Source organism: Agrilus planipennis, unplaced genomic scaffold (assembly GCF_000699045.2).
Source record: "Agrilus planipennis isolate EAB-ADULT unplaced genomic scaffold, Apla_2.0 scaffold102, whole genome shotgun sequence".
NCBI lineage: Eukaryota > Metazoa > Arthropoda > Insecta > Coleoptera > Buprestidae > Agrilus > Agrilus planipennis.
This window is the reverse complement of record NW_020439034.1, coordinates 948,002-967,122: the sequence shown is the minus strand read 5'-3', so window position 1 is coordinate 967,122 and position 19,121 is coordinate 948,002. Positions and strand designations below refer to the sequence as shown.

Sequence of the window (19,121 nt, the reverse complement as noted above, 5' to 3'; positions counted from 1 at the left end):
CCTGTAATTTTACAGACGGTACAGATAGCAGTACAATACATATGTACATTACATTGGGGGGGTTAAAAATTGACATCTGACATACCGTCTCCGTTCTTTTTGTTATTTCCATAAGTGTACGAGCTGGAGCCCACTGAGGGCTTTTTCCAACCCCGCCAGTTGTTGCACACGCTTTCAGGTTCAGAGCTCCAGCTACACAAGGAGTCCTCCTCAAAACGGTCCGAGTCCTCAAAACTAAATCTGTCACCCTCCTCCCAGTCCAACATAGCGGCCGCGACATCGCCGCCCCCACCGTCACCCCCGGAAATGTTCCCGGTGCCCGCCACCTTCAAACAAAGAGGTTGCCTTTAGGCAACGAACGCACCTTGACCCGCAGCTGGGGGTCACAACTGAACCTTCACCCCTGCAACCCAACTCAATCACTACACTTCTGTACTGCTACTATACCAAACAATGTCCCCCGAACGAATCGCTTCCAAATTGTAAGAAAATGTCACGTAAGCATTGCAACAAACGATTTTTCATTTATAGAAAACTAAACAAAACAAAGGACACGATCCGTCCGACTCTCGGCCTCCCCCATAGACGACGACAACAACAAATATGGCGAACAGAACCGTCCCCAAACTCCACACTCCACTGAAAATTGACCGAACATCTGATTGTCTTTGTTACAACAAGTACATTAGAACTTAGCAGAGGGCGCACGTACTAGAAACCTTTAGTTTGATAATTGGAAATCTATATACTACTACCACTGAAAATACAGATGGCGCATCACGTTTACTACATTTTTGCAACGCTGCCAATATTAACATTTCACCACTAAATTAACATATCATACATCAAGAAATAAATGCGAGAAGCCGATCATAAAACTTGGATTACAATACTTTATTAGTTCTACAAAATATTCATTAGTAGTAAGGAAGAAAACTTTCTAACAGCTGTGAATAGAATGGTTACTTAATATTAAACTTTAATTAGTTAAATATTTCATACATTATTAAGAATATAATAATTTCAAAAATAAGACTATCAGAACCTAATAACCTAACACTGATATAGGCAAAGCTTTTTATACACATAATGCATAATGAGCATAACAAATTGAAACACTTGGCACCGTTGTAATAATAATAATCGTCCTGTCATTTCGTCCATTTTCTGAGTGGTAGGTTAACTTATTAAAAATAAAGCATATTTTAAGATAATTTGGATTTGTTAATTAAAAAATATCTGCAGAAAATAATATTGTGTTTAGTGTTCTATCTGATTAGTTAATTTAATTTATAAATTGCAACTAAAATGTGCCGATTTCAATAGATAAAATACATGTGAAAACGACATTTGATGTGTTGGTGATCTATTGTAAAACAATATTTATTCCAATTTTTAGAAAACATGGCCCCAAGAAAAGGTAAAGTTCAAAAAGAAGAGGTACAAGTATCTCTGGGTCCTCAAGTCAGAGAGGGTGAAGTTGTTTTTGGTGTAGCACATATTTTTGCAAGTTTCAACGACACATTCGTACATGTAACCGACTTATCAGGAAGGGAAACAATTTCTCGAGTTACAGGAGGTATGAAAGTCAAAGCCGACAGGGATGAAGCTTCCCCCTATGCAGCTATGTTGGCTGCTCAAGTACGTACAGCAGACTTGATTATTAGATTTATAGTTTGGTGTATTTTTGAGTGGAATAATGAAGTAGATATACAAAATATTGACTGACCTTTTCAATTACTCAGTTTGAGTTGATAAATTTCTTAAAGCTTGAAAATTTGTAAAATGTAAATGCTAAGCAGTATAAACCAATATGTAAGNCAACTCGACAAGAAATCGTCATTTAACAACAGTTGCGACTTCTTTTTTGTTTGAAGATGTCAAAAATTTGTAGCTTTTAAAACCCAAGCAACTTTCAGAGCTTTTAAATACCCATAAACCTATGCAATACCCAGAGCTTATTTGAGTAAAGTAAAAAATAAACCACAAATGACAGCATGCGGATACAAAACATTGCTATCCTATTCCATAATATTTATAACACCAGAAATTCTTGTGTCTATACGAGAGGGCGTTTTTATTGTCGTGGAATGGGGGGTAAAAATTTATTTTTCTTTTTCAATATATTCACCTAATATACTTATACATTTTCCCGATCTTTCAATTACCTTACGTATACCTTCGAAAAAAAATGTTTTGTCTTTGCCTGAAAAATACGCCGAAAGCGCATCCTTCACTCCTTCGTAGCTTGAAAATTTCTTCCCACGAAGACTTTTTTCAAGTTTGAAAATAGGTAATAATCGCTGGGAGCTAGGTCAGAACTGTAGGGTGAATGAGCCAAAATTTCGAAGCCCACCTACTGCAGGGCAGCCATCGCAACACGACTCTTGTGAACAGACCTCAGAAGGAGGACACCTTTGGTCAATTTTCCTCTTCTGTTTTCTTTGACTGCTTCCTTTAACCGCTCCAAGATTGAAGCATAGTATTCTCCAGTTATGGAGACACTTTTATCTTTATAATCGATCAACACGATCCCTTCTGAGTCCCAAAGGACCGTCGCCATGATTTTCTCAGACGACTGTGACATATTAAACTTCTTGGGTGGTGGTGTGCCACTGCATAGAGTCCTGTTTGGACCCAGGTTCATCATTATGAACCCAAATAACTATTCGAGTCAATACGCCACCTTTATCTTCTAAAGGTCCAAAAACGCGCGAGAACACTCCATACGCTGCTGTTTTTGAGGTGGAGTCAGCATTCTCCGCACTCATCTTGTGCTCACTTTAGTCATGCCAAAATGATCGTGAAGAATTTTAAAAATGGTTGTATCTGATACTTCTACCATTTCTGCGAGCTGTTCTTCTTAAGCCGATCATCTTTCAGTATTAATATTTCGACTTCTTGAATGATTTCCGCAGTGGTCACCTCGATCGGCCAGCCTGGCAGTGGATCGTCTTCAAGTGAGTCCCTGCCTCGCCCAAAGAGGGTATGCCACTTGTAAACCATAGTTTTACCTGGGCAAGAGTCCCCGTAAACGGATGGCATCTCTTCCAGTATGATTTGAATTGATTTTCCTTGCTTGGTAAGGAAGTTTATAATAGCGCGGTACTCGCTTTTATCCACATTTCATAATTTGTTCCAGATTGACTTGTTTGGTCGTCGATAGTTCAAAGAGAACAAACCTAATTACGATAAAACTTGGTCCCATCTAAAATCATGAGCACTTTCTCCAAACTCTTCCGAACAAAGTAAAAGATACGAATGTTTGTAACGTATTTATCGCAATTGTTAGCATTGTTCCACTGTTGTATTAAGAAATTAACAGAACCCCTGTGACCTCATGTCCTTTACTATCCTAAATTTGCGACATACATATGTGCCTATACCTATTATCTATATTAGCAAGTTAAATAATATAATCCAATGCAAATATTTGAGCGGCGCGTTGACGGAGAAGCCTCACAAGCCACACACAAATTTTAACAGAAAAACTTTGATTATTTTAACCGAAAGACCAAGTCATTGACCCCAAAATCAAAATACAAACGATAACTTCGTATTTTATCATGAATCCACTGTATGGTTAGGCAATTTTTATGTCGTCAAATCAAAAGCGTTAAAATTATTTGAAATTTGCTTTTTACCTTTAAGAACAATTGAGCATTTCTCATTAACCAAGCAATTGGAGGTGTAAAATTCTTAAAAAAGGTTTTTTGGACATATACCATGCAGTGATTTTACCGTCGTCAGTCTTAGGACTGGTTGAACACGCATCTCCACTTCTTGCTATCCTGAGCTAATATTCGCATTTCCTTAAAACTAGAATATCCCACATCCTCAACTATTTCTGAACAGTAATCCAATCTAGGTCTACCTCTACTTCTAATATGTCTCTGACTAGACCTTTATGCCTGAGGTGTCCTACCAACCTATCTTTTCTATTTCTTATTGACTTTCATAGAATCCTCTGGTCTCCTTTTCTGTCTAATACCTCTTCATTTCTAACCTTCTCTATCCACGGTTATCTCATCATTCGCCTGTAACACCACATTTCAAATGCTTCTGACATCTTCTATACCCATCGTCTATATTTCGCACCCGTACAGAGCCGCGCTCCAGACGCACACCTTCAACAATCTATTTCAAATTTTTACTCGACCCTACTCTATTCTCTGTTTTGTGTCTCTACTGCTCCTTCCATCCTGACTTATATGACTTCCTAGATACCGGAAATCAGCCACTTTTCTAATTTTTCGTCTTCATATTCTCTCTTTCCCTACTTTTTCTTTCCTTGCATACCAGTATTTTTGTTTTACTTTTACTTATCTTCATACAATACTGTTTTTTCAATACCGCTTACACTTTATTTAAGGCTATTCTAACTCCTTACTGGATGCTAATACTGTCGATTACCAGAAAACAATTATTTCTCACAACTAATGGCATATAATGCTTGTAATAATCCGACCCCCTGAACGGTCACACTTTCGCCACCACTGAATCTACCTTATAATCAAGAAAACAAAACGGGTGACTCAGAAATTATCTAATTATCTGATAAAGTCAGTTATTTTCGAAACGATTAGTAAAGTCGTAAATATCTAACCAAAAAAGTTAAATTATCTTTTATCTTATTTGTTTTAAATGAGGAAATATATGAGTACTTCACAAAAAGCAGCTGTATACAATGTTCACAATAAAAGCACATATTTAAGGAAATCAATTAATTGTTCATGTTAGATCACAGTTTTTCAAAATGGATCATGAAAACCTCTTTGAATTGAATCAGTTTACAAATTTCGTGTATCTATTATATACAAATACGTATTTCATCAAGCAATTTCTGCCTCTGGCGAAAAATGAGCAGCAAAAAAATGGTAATAAAGGTAGAAGAAAATTGAATTGTACAGCAATCAAAAGAATTCCGAACTTTTGTTCATCACGAAACCAAACTAACTAAACGATAAATTAATCGATTCTATTATTTTCGTTCAGTCCAATCTACAACTTGTTGTACCAACATTAAAATAAGATTGTTAATTTGTCCCTATCTAATCCCTAAACAAACAAACGGTCGCTTTTAAAACTTTGCTGGGTGCACTGATTGTTAAGCAATCTTTAAAAAAGTATATCAATATCTACAAAACACTGGAGTTTCATTTTTGAAGACCATTTTTATCTATGATACTCTTTCAGTCAAGAGGTCTTTCTCAAAAAAAAAAAGAAAAGACAAAAATGTAACAATAACCTACACGAATTGAAAACCGAATAGAGAGATATTATATCAATCAATCATCAACGAATGACATCATCTTTTGAAAAATTAGACGTGACATGGAATTAATACAAATCGGTATAGATTAGTAACTGTAATAAATGCAATTTACAGATTACGTTATATTCAAAAGATTTTAAAACTAGTTAGCTTGGAGCAGTTTTTACAGAAGCAGTTGATATTTTTAGGTAGGTTCACGAAAAATAATTCTTCAAGAAAAGAACTTAAAAACAAAAATACTTTACTATTAAACTATGGAGCTTCACAAACCGACAACTGAAAATTAAAACGACCAGCTATGCATTTGTCGTCCGTCAAAGTCGTTCGACCGATTCACCGCGCATCGCTTGCTTGCGCGGTGCAACGGTCAAAACTTCGCGCGGTGCAACGGTCGAGACTTGGCGCGGTGCAACGGTTCAACGTATGCACTGCAACAATCGGCATATTCGAGTACGACAATTTCGAAGGCGAACCGACACATTAATTAAATGTCAATAAAACAGCTTGAAATTTGGCACAGTAAAAATACTCGCGGTATGTGTAATTATTAAACAAAAAAAAGGCCAAGTGCAAGTTTGACTTGCGCGCAAGTGTTTCTCTACTGGCTCCATTCTCTAATATTCATTATTACGCCTAACATTTTTTATAACAATTGTTACAGAGGACGTAAGTCGTAAAAACACAAGAACGGTAATGAGACTGTATGTTATTCATTTTAAATAACATTATTAAGAAATCTAATATCGGTACTTAATATTAACTGTAATTGTCACTTTCCTGGCAGGTAATAATTATACTAGGTACTTATTATGAAATTTTACAATGTTAAACAAGAGAAAGCGTTGTATAATTTATCAGAACAATAATAAAATGAATATAAGTGACTATTTTAATTAGCAACTTGTCGAAAATGTAAACCTTTGTATAAAAACAATAATAAAGCTACTGCAAAAAATAAAGCACACGCCTGTACACGCATGTTTATAGTAGCAACCACAGTAAAATTATAGAACTAGTAAAAAAAAGACATAAACAGGTAAACAATAAGTATAATATGCTAAACTTTTATTTCCTATTTCTATAAAAATGTCTTGGTTCACAAAAACTGTCAATTTCATTTGTGTTTTTAGTAGATAAAAGATATCTGAATAGCACTCATATTCGGACTTGATGGCTACAGTCTAGAACTGATTCTCCTCTTTCGATGTTTCGCCAACATTTCTCTGGCTTTCTCAAGGACCGTAAGGAGGTCGTAATGTCCGTCGCTGCGTTTGTATTGAATACCTTTGCAAAGCGTGTGATAAAAACGACTCCATCAGTATTCTCACCGAAAGAAACTTGCGATTAAACCACAGCCATCAATCCCGAATATCAGATAACGATGACCGTGAAAGGCTTAGCCTTTTGATGAAATCACAATATCACCTTATTATTCTGACATTCTGAATAGAATATGAAAAAGTCTCTTGAAATATAACTAAGGTGTGAGGTATGAGAACTATGAGATTAGCAAAGACCAGATAGTTTTTTTGTAATGAATGCTGCCCCATAGATGAATGTTTTTTTGTGAGACCTACTGTGAGACACACATGTGTTTGCATGTTTTTAATTAGTGTCCTAAGCACGCCCCTGATAATGACGACATGTACGAACGACGACCGTTCTTTAAATATGACAAATTCAAAATATTCTAAAAAATATGTAAATTTTCATTATGAGTAACAAGAATGAATAATAGAATCAATAGCCTTGGTATATGTACCTAGGAAACCTATATAGAAATAGGTATGATTATTAAATGACTTCGCACTAGACTGGGCTATGTTTTTAGCAAATGCTTTCACCAACCTACTTTCTTTTTTAGAATTTAAGCAACTGTTTTGGAGAAATACAAATCGTAAATTTATTCTAGCAATAGCTAAAGGTATTTACAAAAAACTCATAAACTTTATATAAATATCATCATAATTCTCGACAGTCTAGGTTGGTTAACAAAAACTACTTTAATAATCTTTTTTTATATTCAGCTACACTATTAAAGGTTACCAAGTTCTTTCTTTATGACAGAAAGTCCACTTTAATTAAATCCAATCGACTTTTTACTAAGGTAGGTAAGGATGTGATGGACTAATAAATTAAAATATAGTTTTTACATTAGTTTTCTTTTCCATACTAAGCCATACAGACTAACGCTAGTGTAATAAAAGAAACAATGACCTAGAAACGTATTTCTATATAAATTATTTGTTCTTATTATTTTTATCTTTATTTTATGTACTTATTAAAAACTGGAAGAAAATCGGGTCAAAGTAAAGAACGCGTTTCTTTGTTCAATATTTTATGCCTCTACATCTACGTATATACTACAACTAGACAAACATAATAAAAGCACCTCTGTGCCTTTAATTATTCTTAAAGAGAAATGACTAACATTGTTAGTAGATGAGTCTGACGAGTAGGTACATGTAATTAACAATCTTTTACGAAAGCTAATGTATTAGGCACATTAAACATTAAACATCCTAGTTGGAAATTTCAATTAGAAAGTTGTTGGGAATAAGATTAACTGCAGGATAAGCAATTAAAATTAACTCTGGTACCTACTAGGTATCTACCATCATGGCAATACAATCAATGGCCACAGTGAATTCAAAAAACAGATTGGTTCAATAGAAATAGGCTAAATGATCAAATTAATTACAATTGTGGTTTAATCCAAAACCTTTTTCCTAGTATAGTAGAGACAAGCGTCACAACAACTAGGAATTCTATTTTGCTATTAATTAATTAAAAGTAAAAGACCAAGTACTATTCAAACACTGCACTTTTCTATTTCTCAGTTTAAGGGAATGGTGCAGAGAATTCCTGTAATTTTACAGACGGTACAGATAGCAGTACAATACATATGTACATTACATTGGGGGGGTTAAAAATTGACATCTGACATACCGTCTCCGTTCTTTTTGTTATTTCCATAAGTGTACGAGCTGGAGCCCACTGAGGGCTTTTTCCAACCCCGCCAGTTGTTGCACACGCTTTCAGGTTCAGAGCTCCAGCTACACAAGGAGTCCTCCTCAAAACGGTCCGAGTCCTCAAAACTAAATCTGTCACCCTCCTCCCAGTCCAACATAGCGGCCGCGACATCGCCGCCCCCACCGTCACCCCCGGAAATGTTCCCGGTGCCCGCCACCTTCAAACAAAGAGGTTGCCTTTAGGCAACGAACGCACCTTGACCCGCAGCTGGGGGTCACAACTGAACCTTCACCCCTGCAACCCAACTCAATCACTACACTTCTGTACTGCTACTATACCAAACAATGTCCCCCGAACGAATCGCTTCCAAATTGTAAGAAAATGTCACGTAAGCATTGCAACAAACGATTTTTCATTTATAGAAAACTAAACAAAACAAAGGACACGATCCGTCCGACTCTCGGCCTCCCCCATAGACGACGACAACAACAAATATGGCGAACAGAACCGTCCCCAAACTCCACACTCCACTGAAAATTGACCGAACATCTGATTGTCTTTGTTACAACAAGTACATTAGAACTTAGCAGAGGGCGCACGTACTAGAAACCTTTAGTTTGATAATTGGAAATCTATATACTACTACCACTGAAAATACAGATGGCGCATCACGTTTACTACATTTTTGCAACGCTGCCAATATTAACATTTCACCACTAAATTAACATATCATACATCAAGAAATAAATGCGAGAAGCCGATCATAAAACTTGGATTACAATACTTTATTAGTTCTACAAAATATTCATTAGTAGTAAGGAAGAAAACTTTCTAACAGCTGTGAATAGAATGGTTNTTGATGGAAGTCAGTGCTTGAACTAACTGTAATGTTTAATTAGAGAAGTAGTTTCTTCAGAGATGAAATTATGAAACATTTTTTTAAAAAAGAGAATATCGTTTAATGTATTAAACATCTAAGAAGAACTATACATACAATTTTGATTATTTGTTAGTCCTTTATCAAGAGCAAGACTTAGACAGAAACACTGATAAAGGATTAACTATCCAAAACATAGTTCCCATTAAACCTTTAAATCATTAAAAGGTGCTTGTCTTTTAACTAATAAAATAAAGTATTATGCACTTTGAACGAATGATTAAAAACAACACCTGCAAATATGGTGTAGATTCACTTTTTTCCATTATAATTTCAGCTGGCTTATTCTCATAGATTTTATAGGTTTCAATGATTTTACCAGCTTCTTCAGCACTCCACGCTAATACTAAGGTCATATCAGCCAATATACAAATTCTAGTTAAATGTTTCAAGGGGTGATATGGATCTTTTACATCTACCTTAAAAACCAATAGAAAGGTAATTCAAATAACAGAAACAATTCCATACATACTTGAACTAGTAATACACGTAACTCATACATTTTTTTTAACTGTTTAAGTCTTTCATGTATATAGTCTGGGTTCAAGTTGTGATACCTAAGTGACAAAAATAGGGCACACACTGTCCTACCCATTTGATAGTCTGGTACAATATCTTCATACTCCCAAGGAACATTGGTAATGGCTTTAAGCAAAGGATTGCCTTTCTGTTTTGGATTAACCAGAAGACAGTATGTTTTACTGGATGTTTTAGCAGTTCTTAAAGCGTCATTAGACAATTTGGAACCTAAGGGATAATTTTTAAGATTCTATGCCAATCATGTACCTTATTTATATTACTGCTGGCAACATCAGCGTTTGTCTCATCAAATTCGGTATCAAACTCACTGGCAATCGCACTAAGTGTATCATCCATTATTTTGAGTTATTATAATTACAAATTATTACAATTAAAAATTAATCCTGTTGTTGATTGATCCTGTTTATTTATTTTTCAAATTTTTCAAGGTGATTAAATTTGTAACATTTGTAAGGATAAACCGGATAAACCAATAGACGACCATAGACCGTAGATAAGAACCATAGACAGGTTAAAACAGATATTAAAATTATAAAATTAACCAATCAGGAAAGAGAAGAAATAAAATGACTCTGTAAATACCCTTTGTGTATTTATTATCTATGATCTGAAGTAAATAAGTGAATATAGGTTAGGCAAGTGTCAAAAAACTAATTTTAAGAGGTAATTTATTAAAATTGTGAATAATGTCCAACTATATTACTGGACCAGATGTTGTTAAATATGCCTGTTCCTGCGGTCTTCTTAAGCCTATAACAAGATTATACTTTTGTCGTCATTGTTTAGAATTAAGGTGTGGATTCTGCGTTTGTCATGAGGTAACCCAAATAATTTTTTCTTAATTATTACAAAATATACAAATTAACTGTAAACTAGGTGGATTCTAATTACTGCGGTAAGTGCTGTGAGAATTTACCGTCAGCAGAAGCAAGATTAAAGAAGAATAGGTGTGGTGATTGTTACGATTGTCCCAGTTGCAAACAAAATTTGTCTAAACGAGCAGCCACGGTTGGTCCAAAAAATCCCGAGGACCCAAAAGCAACACCTCGTAAAGTTTATTATTTGCTTTGCTTAAATTGTCGGTGGAGTTCGAGAGACGTTGGAATACCAGACCAAGCTGCAGGTATGTAGGTACTTCTGTTTGATGTTTATGTACCTTGATATGTACTAGTATTTTACTAAGCTACTGGCAGTTGGCCTGAAAGGGAAAATGTTCATGCTGCAAGGCTACAAGAAATCATTGAGATGTATAAAGGTATTGTTTTGGCTGAAAAACAGCAAAAAATGGAGAAAGACAAGAAGAAACAGAGACGATTTATGACATTTACAGTTAGTAATTTGTTTAGATTTTCTGATATTGGCATAATAATTAAATATTGCAGGATAGAACAGGAATAACAGCCTCTATGTTAAGAAAGCGTATTGGATTGCCCGATATTCCTCATCCCCTTCTAAAACCAAAACCTAAAGAACCTGAAGAAGCAGTTGCTAAAGAAGAAGTTGAAGAGTTTCCTGAAGAGCTGTTAACAAAACCCATAAACCTCAATGAAAGTATGACACTTTTTGTAAAAAATTATAATTTTTAGTGGAAAGAAAATTAAAAATTGATCAAAACCAACCAATACATACTTTTTGTGTGATGCTTATATAAATTAATTTGACATTTTTAGTTACTACCCTTGAACAGAGGCTTAATTTACCTGAATGGCAGCCAACAACCGTTGATAAACTATTCCCTATTCATAAACAAGTATCAGTCAAAAGATCACAAAGATGCAGGGCATGTGAACACAACGTTAGCAAACCTGAGTATAGCCCAACATCGATTAAATTCAAAATTCAACTTTTTGCTTTGTAAGTATTTACATTTATATTACACTATTTTGCTTAATATTTGATTATTTTTTATTTCGTTTTCAGTTATCATATTCCTGAAGTAAGAATTTTTACTGTTGAACCTCTAAGGGCAGGTAAACAATGTGAACTTCTTTTGAAGTTTTCTAATCCGACTCAACATCAAACAGTTATTACATTTTTACCACTTTTCCCTTCTGAAGATTCTTTTGCTTCTAAAGAAATTAAAGAACTTGTGCCTGATGAAGAAGTACCTTCTAGGGAGATAGTGATAGAAGAGGTATATTATTTAAATATATACATATATGTATAACACTTCATCCATTTATCTTTTATAATTGTTTTCATTTCTCTCTGTATTAAATTTCTTTTATATATTTTAGAAACAGCCCCCATCTTTACCGGGCAGTCAACCTAGTAGTCTTTTGCATACATCTTTATCTCGTACCCCATCAATTACTGTTAAACCTCGTCCTATTAAGCAAGCTATTACAGCAAATGTAGAATTGCCTACAAGTAATTTTGTGTTGTTGCCAAGAGACGATGCTGCGGAATTTGATGACTCTGGAGATACTCATAATATACAAGATGACACGAAGTAAGTATAAAAATATACAGGGTGATTAGTAATTCAAAATAATACTTTATAGAAAGTCACTGTGCAATAAATTAAAACGTGTTCTTTCCTAGTCTTACTAAAACATTTAATTTTTTTAAGACTTGTAGTTTGGAGAAAATCAAATAAAGCTGTTATCAGATTGAATATTACACCTTTAGAGAATTTAAACATTGGAGATGAAGTTGTTGTTGGTTTTACAATGCAACATATTTATGTGAATACAATAACAGCCGTAGAAAGTAAAGAACCCCAACGGTATAATAATAATGTTAAGGTTTTTCAATATTTAGGAAAAATTGTAGGCTCAGAATAAAATATTTAATTACCAGGTAATTAATTCAAATAGTGTATCTTATTATTGTCTTTTGTACTGCAGCATGCTTAACATTCATTTTAAATTATAATACTTTTACATAATTTGTACTTCTTTTTCTACATATATTCTTGCATCAAATAAATATTTATTGCTTATAAAAATGTATAAACCTTTATTCCCAGAGTGTAAAACGGAGATGGTGGTAAATGAATAAATAAACTAAAAAAAGAGACTCATCCTAGTTACCACTAAATCTTGTCCCTGTAGACGATTCAGTATCAAATTGAAAAGGCGCCCAGAAGCTGTTTTTTTTTTTTTTTGAGTACATGTATTTAAATAGGACTCGCAATTTAGCTAGTTACAGTCCTACAATACAACGCATAAACTTGTTAAATTAAGAACAAATGTGAATAATTCTCGAAATTTATGAATGAATTTGATAATATAAGAATGCGGGACGTTTGACGATGGAAGTTTTGTGGAACCCTTTTATTTATTATTGTAATGTGGGATTACAGATGCCATTACGGACGATTCCGCATTGCGGAACGATTGACCGCCTTATAGTTTTTTCAGCATATTTCGATATGTTTTAAAACTGAGAATTGAGTGTTGCCCCAGCATTGTAGAAGTGAATAGTAAGCATCTGATATTATGGACATATGATTTAAATACCAGTATCCATGCGAATTAATTTTTAACCATATAATTAAATTGGGTCATTTTTGAAGACTCTAAAATCCGGATGTATTGAAGATAATTTTTTCTTTCACTGCAAAGTTTGTTAGGTGTTCTTTTACTTTGAACGCAGCTACGTTTCTTGTCTATGATCTAACATTAGAGTAATATTTATCTATGGATTGAATATAATCTTGTCTATGATATAATTCGATATACTCTATGGATATAACGTAACAAATCTAGCCTAGGTTAGAATCATAGATTAAAGAAAAATATATTGTCAGGTTAGAATGTCATTTCAAGTTCCAAACAAAATATTAATAAGAACGTTGCTTTTGAATACGAAACCAAAATAAGTAGACACGGAAAAAGAGAAACCAATAAATATCAGGATTGGCTCCTGCATTATATGTATAAACATACGAATTTAAAAACTTAATGAAGATCTAACCAACAAAATATTTTAGAAAAGTTATTTATACCTAGCAGCATCTACAAGTTAAATATATCTAAATAATTTGGGGAAACAGCTTCAAATAAGAGCAGAAAAGTTATTCGTTTAATTTTAAATTAAATTATAAAATGCCACCCGTAGAAGAAACAATGCTAAAAGCAGTTGAAGAGACTGGGATAATTAGTTTAGAATTTGATGGTTGTGTGCAATCTGTAAAAGATAAACATTATGATTCGAACCATTTAATGAAGCATATCAATAAAAAATTCAGATGTTATATTTGTTTAGAGGAATTCGAATCTAAAACATGTTTGACAGAACATGCATGTACTAACAAAGAACTAACTAAACAGAGAGGAGAAGAGTTTCGGTGTCATATTTGTCTGAGACCATATTTATTTGAAGAAACACTATCTAGGCATATAATAACATGTCATCCGGAAATTATTAAAATCAAAAGAGAGTTCAAATGCAACATTTGTTTGAGAACATTAAGTGATAGAGCATGCCTTACTAAACATATTCGTACTCACTTGAAAGAAAGAAAAATGAAAATTATAAACATTAAGACAAAATCAAACGAAAAAGTACCACTAGAATGCTACATTTGCTCCCGAATATTGACAACTACTGCAGGATTATCCAAGCATTTGTACAAACATATGAAAATGTCTGGCAGTGGCTTGATTGAAAAACAACTTTTGGGAAATTCGGACTCGGACTTTATGCCATTTGAATGCAAAATATGTGAAAGAAAATTTAGTAAAAAAAACAGCTTTTATAAACACCTTCAAAGAACTCATCTACGTGATTGGTCATATCAGTGTACACTTTGTAAGAAATGTTTTGCTGATGTGATATCCTTCAGAATACATTACAAATCATCCCATAATAACGTACGCGATTGACAGAGAATTGACTTCATTAACGAACTTAAATTAATATATGTAAAATTGGAAAGATTGGCGCTACAACAGTGTAGTCCACAGTATAGGATATAGTAATATATAGTGTCCTGTACATAGAAATAATCTTATAAATATCTTATTTGTATTGTTTGATTAATTTTGTGATTACTTTTGTTTTTATATTTAATTATGTTGTATTTTAACTCCCAACTGTATTTCCTTAAAATTTAAAATCAAATAGAAACATAAATTTTTCTTCTCTCATTCCATTTGCGAGTGGCCATTCGTTGTGATTCCTATCAATTACAAATGTTTTTTACTCTACAATGAACGTACGTCGCGTTGGTCTTTGTCATACAAATTTAAATGGGTTTGAAAAAGGCGAAATATGGGCGTCCAAATTTAAACATTTGTTAAATTTGTTAAAACGGACCCAAAATTATGAATAATCTCTGAATTCTTCAAAACCACATTTTCGTCAAAATTTTGATACATTTACCTGTCGAGTGTATATCAAAGAAATTGAAATTAGCCAAAATTTCCGCGCCCAAATTTGAAAATAGGTTAAAAAGGAATCTAAAGTATAAACGGTTTTCTTCGATTTCTTAAATACACATTTTCGTCGAAACATGTCACCGTTACGATACCCAACAACGTTTGTTTCTTAGAAATTTAAATGAGTGAATCACAGCATCAAAACACTGAAAATGGAATAAAAAAGTACCCGAAATTATTAACAACTTCCTACGAATTCGCAAAAACATGTCATCTTACGACACCCAACCGTCCTTAACAATATCACAAATTTTTTTTCCGTCCAAAACTGATGATTGGTTAAAACGGACTCGAAATTATGAATCATTTTCATACGATTTCGCAAATATACATTTTTACTGTCACCTTACGACACACCTTCCCGCGCGTGTATCACATAGGTAAGTGTAAATTAACTTATATCACTGTAAAAAATGAAATTTTGTGTATCCTATTTTGAAATTTCGTTAAAAAGCACCCGAAATTGTGATCGTTTCCTACGATTTTGCAAAAACACATGTCATCTTACGAACTCACTGGGCACTATAGTATATCCTACTAATTTAAATTCACTGGAACAGCTGAAAAGGGCGGAATTTTGTCAACCAAAAATGCCAGTTGGTTAATAAGGATCCGAAATTATGAATCATTTTCCTGTGATTTCACAAAAACACATTTTCATTAAAAACTTGTCACCTTACGACACACCTTACCGCGCGTGTATCACATAAGTGTAAATTGACTTATATCACTGTAAAAAATGAAATTTTGTGCATCCTATTTTAAAATTTGATTAAAAAGTATCCGAAATTGTGAATCCTTTCCTACGATCTTGCAAAAAACACACGTCATCTTACGACACTCAGCCACGCTTAAGTATATCCTATAAATTTAAATTCACTTGAACAACTGAAAAGGGCAAACTTTTGACCGCCCAAAATGCCAGTTGGTTAATAAGGACCCGAAATAATGAACCATTTTCCTGTGATTTCGTAAAAACACATTTTCATTAAAAAACATGTCACCTTACGACACACCTTGCCGCGCGTATATCACATAAGCTTAAATTGGCTTATATTACTGTAAAAAACGAAATTTTGAAATTTGGTCAGAAAGTACCCGAAATTGTGAATTATTTCCTACGATTTCCCAAAGACACATATCATCTTACGACACGCAACCACGCTTAAGTATATTATTCAAATTTAAATTCACTTGAACAACTGAACCGAATTGTGTTCGCTCAAAAATGACAATTGGTTAGAAAGGGCCCGAAATTATGAATTATTTTCCTACAATTTTCAGAAACACATTTTCGTCACCTTACAACACACCTTGCCTCATGTGTATCATACAAATTTGAATTGGCTTATATCACATTAAAAAATGAAATTTTTTGCACCCTAATTTGAAATTTGTTTAAAAAGGACCCGAAATTATGAACTATTTCGTGAAAAACACATTTTCGTCATAACACATGTCATCTTACGACACACTGTCGCGCTTCTATCACATAAATTAAATTGTCTTGAACCACCGAAAATAACAAAATCATGGGCGCCCAAATATAAAAGTTGTTTAAAAAAGACCCCAAATTTTTAATAATTTTCTACGATTTCGCAAAAACACATTTTCATTAAAATACACGTTACTGCAGACAAATTGAAATTGCCTTGAACAACTGAAAAGAACTACATATTGCGCGCCCAAACATGAATATTAGTTAAAAAGGACTCGAAATTATGAATCAAAAAAGGCAATAGTAATCGAAAACAGGCGTTTTTATATTTCGAAATTATTAATTAATGAAACAGAAAAGAGAGATACGAAGGCATCCATTATTTTAAATATTCATACATATTTCAAATAAACCACATCACTGATGCATATTACGCATTTTGTTCAAATATATCCAGTAATCCAAATCGACTTAATAATTTGATTATCTACAATATTAAACAAACCAGTAAAAATTCCTGTGAGAACAACCAGAAATGTTTAATTGTGAGTAATTGTACTAATTACAAACATATACAGACATACTTAATCGTACAGGACAATTAAATAATAGCGTACAGGTAAAATGCGTACCGATGTGTACGTAAACTTAATGAACTTCGTGTTTGTCGGTCTTTTGTAATAAAACAGAAGCTATAAGTGAAAAATCAACCATCCAGCGAGCTCAGTCAGCTCGTCGTCTGTCGCTGAACTTTGTATGGTATCTTTTACACTCTTTTATGGGCACATTATGATTAGGAGAAGGTCAGAAGACGTTCTTTGTTTGTGTCTTAGCACGAGCCAACCGGTTTTAGAATAAAGAAAACACAACTAAAGAGTATTATGGGTAACATTAAACTTTGAGGAACCACCATCGACGAGAACTTGTTCTTCCAGACACGTACCATCGTCCATGAGAGAATAAGAGGCACACACATACAAACAACAAAGATTTTGTACCAAAATATTGTTAGAATATAGGCATACTACTACATATTTAACTAGATGNTAATAATTTGATTATCTACAATATTAAACAAACCAGTAAAAATTCCTGTGAGAACAACCAGAAATGTTTAATTGTGAGTAATTGTACTAATTACAAACATATACAGACATACTTAATCGTACAGGACAATTAAATAATAGCGTACAGGTAAAATGCGTACCGATGTGTACGTAAACTTAATGAACTTCGTGTTTGTCGGTCTTTTGTAATAAAACAGAAGCTATAAGTGAAAAATCAACCATCCAGCGAGCTCAGTCAGCTCGTCGTCTGTCGCTGAACTTTGTATGGTATCTTTTACACTCTTTTATGGGCACATTATGATTAGGAGAAGGTCAGAAGACGTTCTTTGTTTGTGTCTTAGCACGAGCCAACCGGTTTTAGAATAAAGAAAACACAACTAAAGAGTATTATGGGTAACATTAAACTTTGAGGAACCACCATCGACGAGAACTTGTTCTTCCAGACACGTACCATCGTCCATGAGAGAATAAGAGGCACACACATACAAACAACAAAGATTTTGTACCAAAATATTGTTAGAATATAGGCATACTACTACATATTTAACTAGATGTTAGAAGAAGTTGCTGATTTTTTGTATCTAGGAAGTCAAACAATTCAGAATAGGAAAAGCAGTAGAGATATAAAACAAAGAATGACGCAGGGTTGAGTCACCTTTAACAAAAAGAGATTATTTGTATTAGAAATTCGAAAAGGGTTGTTAAAGGTGTGTTTCTGTACAGGTACGAAACGTGGAAGGTGGACGCATAGGAAAAGAAAAAGTTCGAAATGTGGTGATTAGGGTTGCCACCCGTACTTTATTATAAAGTATTGTACTCTATTTCGACTGTGCGTACGTTATATTTTACAAGACACAAAAAGTACGCAAAAATACTTTACTTAAGGCCTTAAGTAAACATCGTAATTTTGTAAGCGACTATTCGAAATTCAGAGTATTTTTACATCAATAATATTACACAATATAATATTTTTGAGAATGTTTCTATGTTTCTGAAAGTTAGTTTGATTGACATAGTCATATTTACGGAACAACCAGATTTCCAAAATCTCTTCAAAGTAGTGTCACTTTTGCTGTCCGTTCCGGCCACTTCAGCATTTACAGAAAGAGTATTCTCTGTTATGAACGCAAAGTGGTGGGATGACAAGAATAAAGTTTGATTAAAACTAATTAAAAATGAATTTTTAGTTTATTTAAATCTTTGTTTTCCATGTTTAGAGGCTATTAATGTATTTAAGAGCGACAGCAATTTGTTACTGGCTGCTAGGTGTAATAAAAAATATGTTTCTAAAAACAAAAAATAAAATACTTTATTTTTAAGCTGAGTACTTTTTTTTAAACTTTTAGTTGAGAAATACTTTATGTAAATCCTGAAAAGGTGGCAACCCTAGTGGTGATACTTACAAGCCGTAGATAGGAAAGGTTAGAAATGAGGAGATAATAGAAAGAGTAGAAAAACAGACGGCGCAATGGAAGTCAATAAGAGATATGGAAGGGGGGGGGGG

General features: G+C 33.7%; 4 protein-coding genes across 6 annotated transcripts in view; 2 read left to right on the top strand and 2 right to left on the bottom strand.

Annotated features, from left to right (window-relative positions):
• The window catches only part of LOC108735146 (zinc finger SWIM domain-containing protein 8), a 75,318-nt gene extending 74,650 nt beyond the window's left edge, over positions 1 to 668 (bottom strand). For all 3 annotated transcript variants that reach the window (XM_025976658.1, XM_025976657.1, XM_025976656.1), the window contains exon 1: positions 86 to 668. In XM_025976658.1, coding sequence (XP_025832443.1) covers positions 86 to 266 — 181 coding nt within the window. In that variant the 5' untranslated portion in view covers positions 267 to 668. The remainder of the gene's footprint in view (positions 1 to 85) is intronic.
• Positions 669 to 1,070: 402 nt separating this feature from the next.
• Positions 1,071 to 1,740, top strand: LOC108735157 (40S ribosomal protein S14a-like). The gene is made up of 2 exons (XM_025976659.1): positions 1,071 to 1,174; positions 1,400 to 1,740. The coding sequence occupies exon 2, from the start codon at positions 1,405 to 1,407 to the stop codon at positions 1,726 to 1,728; it is 324 nt and encodes a 107-aa protein (XP_025832444.1). The 5' UTR covers positions 1,071 to 1,174; positions 1,400 to 1,404; the 3' UTR covers positions 1,729 to 1,740.
• A 1,098-nt stretch (positions 1,741 to 2,838) lies between these two features.
• Positions 2,839 to 10,213, bottom strand: LOC108735156 (DNA excision repair protein ERCC-1). The gene is made up of 7 exons (XM_025976653.1): positions 9,986 to 10,213; positions 9,658 to 9,932; positions 9,419 to 9,604; positions 9,085 to 9,130; positions 8,535 to 8,542; positions 8,225 to 8,465; positions 2,839 to 2,939 (listed from the first exon to the last, which is right to left on the bottom strand). Exons 1-7 carry the CDS (start codon positions 10,059 to 10,061, stop codon positions 2,839 to 2,841), a joined length of 933 nt encoding a protein of 310 aa, XP_025832438.1. The 5' UTR covers positions 10,062 to 10,213.
• A 132-nt stretch (positions 10,214 to 10,345) lies between these two features.
• LOC108735148 (dynactin subunit 4) lies at positions 10,346 to 12,645 on the top strand. Its single transcript, XM_018466981.2, has 8 exons — positions 10,346 to 10,543; positions 10,602 to 10,848; positions 10,909 to 11,054; positions 11,108 to 11,276; positions 11,396 to 11,579; positions 11,646 to 11,859; positions 11,963 to 12,177; positions 12,298 to 12,645. Exons 1-8 carry the CDS (start codon positions 10,412 to 10,414, stop codon positions 12,509 to 12,511), a joined length of 1,521 nt encoding a protein of 506 aa, XP_018322483.1. The 5' UTR covers positions 10,346 to 10,411; the 3' UTR covers positions 12,512 to 12,645.
• Positions 12,646 to 19,121: the final 6,476 nt, after the last annotated feature.